The sequence below is a fragment of the Eimeria mitis genome, genomic scaffold (assembly GCF_000499745.2).
Source record: "Eimeria mitis Houghton genomic scaffold, Emh_scaff110, whole genome shotgun sequence".
In the NCBI taxonomy this organism is placed as follows: domain Eukaryota; phylum Apicomplexa; class Conoidasida; order Eucoccidiorida; family Eimeriidae; genus Eimeria; species Eimeria mitis.
Window position 1 is genome coordinate 28,203 of NW_013567588.1, and position 2,536 is coordinate 30,738.

The 2,536-nt window shown below is 57.5% G+C and overlaps 1 protein-coding gene across 1 annotated transcript in view; it reads right to left on the reverse strand.

The window, feature by feature from the left end:
• Positions 1-2,006, reverse strand: part of EMH_0082790 (uncharacterized protein) — a gene marked incomplete at both ends in the record, with an annotated part of 2,110 nt that extends 104 nt beyond the window's left edge. The window contains 3 exons of the mRNA XM_013494301.1: positions 1-306; positions 806-1,053; positions 1,195-2,006. Coding sequence (XP_013349755.1) covers positions 1-306; positions 806-1,053; positions 1,195-2,006 — 1,366 coding nt within the window. The remainder of the gene's footprint in view (positions 307-805; positions 1,054-1,194) is intronic.
• Between the last annotated feature and the right edge of the window lie 530 nt (positions 2,007-2,536).

Consider the following 2,536-nt stretch of genomic DNA (forward strand, 5'->3'; position numbering starts at 1 on the left):
AGGGGTGCGTCTTCGCTGCTGCTGCTGCTGCCACTTCCTTTGCTGCTGCTAAAGCCTCAATTGCTGCAGCTTCTGCTTCAGCTGAAGCTGAGCTTGCTGCTGCAACTGCTGCTGCTGTTGCTGCTGCTGCTGCATCTGCTGCTGCTGCAGTTGCTTCTCGGGCTGCTGCCTCTGCTGCAGCTTCAGCAGCTCGCGCAGAGTCTGTTTGCTGCTGCTGCTGCAGCTGCTGCTGCTGCAGCTGCTGCTGCTGCGTGCTCTCCTGCAGCTGCAGCAAGACATGAGACCCGACGGCAGTACTGGAGCAGCCTGCAGCAGCAGCAGCAGCAAACAGCAGCAGCAGCAGCAGCAGCAGCCAGCAGGCAGCAGCAGAATGCAGCAGCAGCAGAACGTAACAGGGGCACAGGGTAGCAGCAGCAAAGAGCAGCAGCAGCAGCAGAAAGCAGCAGCAGCAGCAGCAGCAGCAAACAGCAGCAGCAGCAGCAGCAGCAGCAGCAACAGCAGCAGCAAAACAATCCTTTCTCTATCAATTTGACGCTATCTTCTCTCCGCTTCAGCTGGCACTAACAACCTCTCTTCTGTTTCTGAGGGTTTAGGGTTTAGGGTTTAGAATTTAGGGTTTAGGGTTTACGGTTTAAGGTTTAGAATTTAGGGTTTAGGGTTTAGGGTTTAGGGTTTAGGGTTTAGGGTTTGTGCATCGTGTTATCCCCTACACGGTTGAAACTAAAAACGAAAGTTCATCTGTACCATCTCCACACCTCTCTAGGGTTTAGGGTTTAGGGTTTAGGGTTTAGGGTTTAGGGTTTACCCTCTGGCACCGCAGCAACCTCCATCCTGCTGAAGACGTCGCTGGGCTGCAGGGCGCTGGAGGCCCCCAGGGTAGAGCCCATGGTGAGTGTGAGGTATCCTGCATCTGCTGCTGCTGCTGCTGTTGCTGCTGCTGCTGCTGCTGCTGCTGATGTGCCTCCTCCTGCTGCTCCTCCTGCTCCTGCTGCTGCTGCTGCTGCTGCTGCTGCTGCTGAGGTTGATAGGCTTCTCCCCATTGCCCCGCTATCACTCATTCGTCGCTGCAGCACAGCAGTTCTTGTTGCTGTTGGAGTTGCTGCTGCTGCTGCCCCTCAACAAGAGAAAAACGAACACGACGACTCTGCTGCTGCTGCATATCCTCACACACAGAAAACGTAGATTTGCTTCTACCCTTCAGCCGCAGATAAGAGGGGCCCCCCTGGGGGCCCCCCATGAAACCCGTAGACAAACCACAACCACGAAAGGGGGCGGCGGGGGCCCCCAAGGGGGGCCCCCAGGGGGCCCCCTTCGTCTGCATGCTCGTGAAGGGAAGAAGAGGGCAGCTCGTCGGGGGGGAGAGGGTTAGATTCGCCAGAGAAAGCTGCTGCTGCTGCTGCTGCTGCTGCTGCTGATGAGTCTTGCTGCAGCTCAGCAGCAAATGCATCGTCGGTATGTGGTAGAGAAGCATCAAGATAAGGATGTATTAGATTGGCTCTGCTGCTGCTGCTGCTGCTGCTGTTGCTGCTGCTGCTGTTGCTATGTCTGAAGGACCCTTCCGGGTTAAGAGAGAACCCCAGATTGCTGCCACTCCTGCTGCTGCTGCTGCTGCTGCTGCTGCTGCTGCTGCTGCTGTGGGGCCTCGTGATGTCTTCGCTGCTGCTGAGAGAGCGGCTGGGCCCGCAGGAGGTCTGGCGGGAGGCGAGGCCGCTGCTGCTGCTGCTGCTGCTGCCTAGAGACTGAGGAGCATGGTGCAGCAGCTTGGGGGAGTGGAGACAGTGCTGCTGCTGCTGCTGCTGCTGCTGCTGCTGCTGCTGCAGCAGCTGCTGCTGCTGCTGGTGGTGGTGTTTAGAGGGGGGATACGGACCGTCTTTGTGGAGAGAAGAGCAGCCGTAGTTCTGCTGCTGACGCTGCAGCAAGTGCTGCTGCTGTTGCTGCTGCTGCTGCTGCAACAGCTGCTGCTGCTGCTGCAGAGCTAAAGAGGACTGCTGCTGAAACGACCACATGCCAGGACCCGTGCTGCTGCAGCAGCTGCTGCTGCTGCTGCTGCTGCTGTTGTTGTTGTTGTTGCTGCTGCTGATGGTTCTGCAGCTATTGCTACTGCTGCTACTGCTGCTGCTGCTGCTACTGGTGCTGTTGCTGCTGTTGCTGGTGGTGTTGCTGGTACTTCTGCTGTTATTGTCGCTGCTGCTGCTGCTGTTGCTGTTGCTGCTGCTGCTTCTGTTGCTGCTGCTGCTGCTTCTTGTATTTGCTGCTGTGTTGCTTCGGACTGGTGGAACAAGCCTTGGGGTGTATACGCAGCTCTGAATTGGGGTGTATAGGCAGCTCCCGCGCGTCGCTGTGCTGCAGTCTTTGTTTATATATTGCCTTGCTGCTGCTGCTGCTGCTGCAGTTGCTGCTGCTGCTGCTGACTTGAAAGCAGCAGAAGTAGCAGCAGCAGCAGCAGCAGAAGAGACGAGGCCTAGGCGAGCTGCTGCGGTGGTTTATGGAGGTGACCTGACAGCAGCAGCAGCAGCAGCAGCAGCAGCAGCAGCAG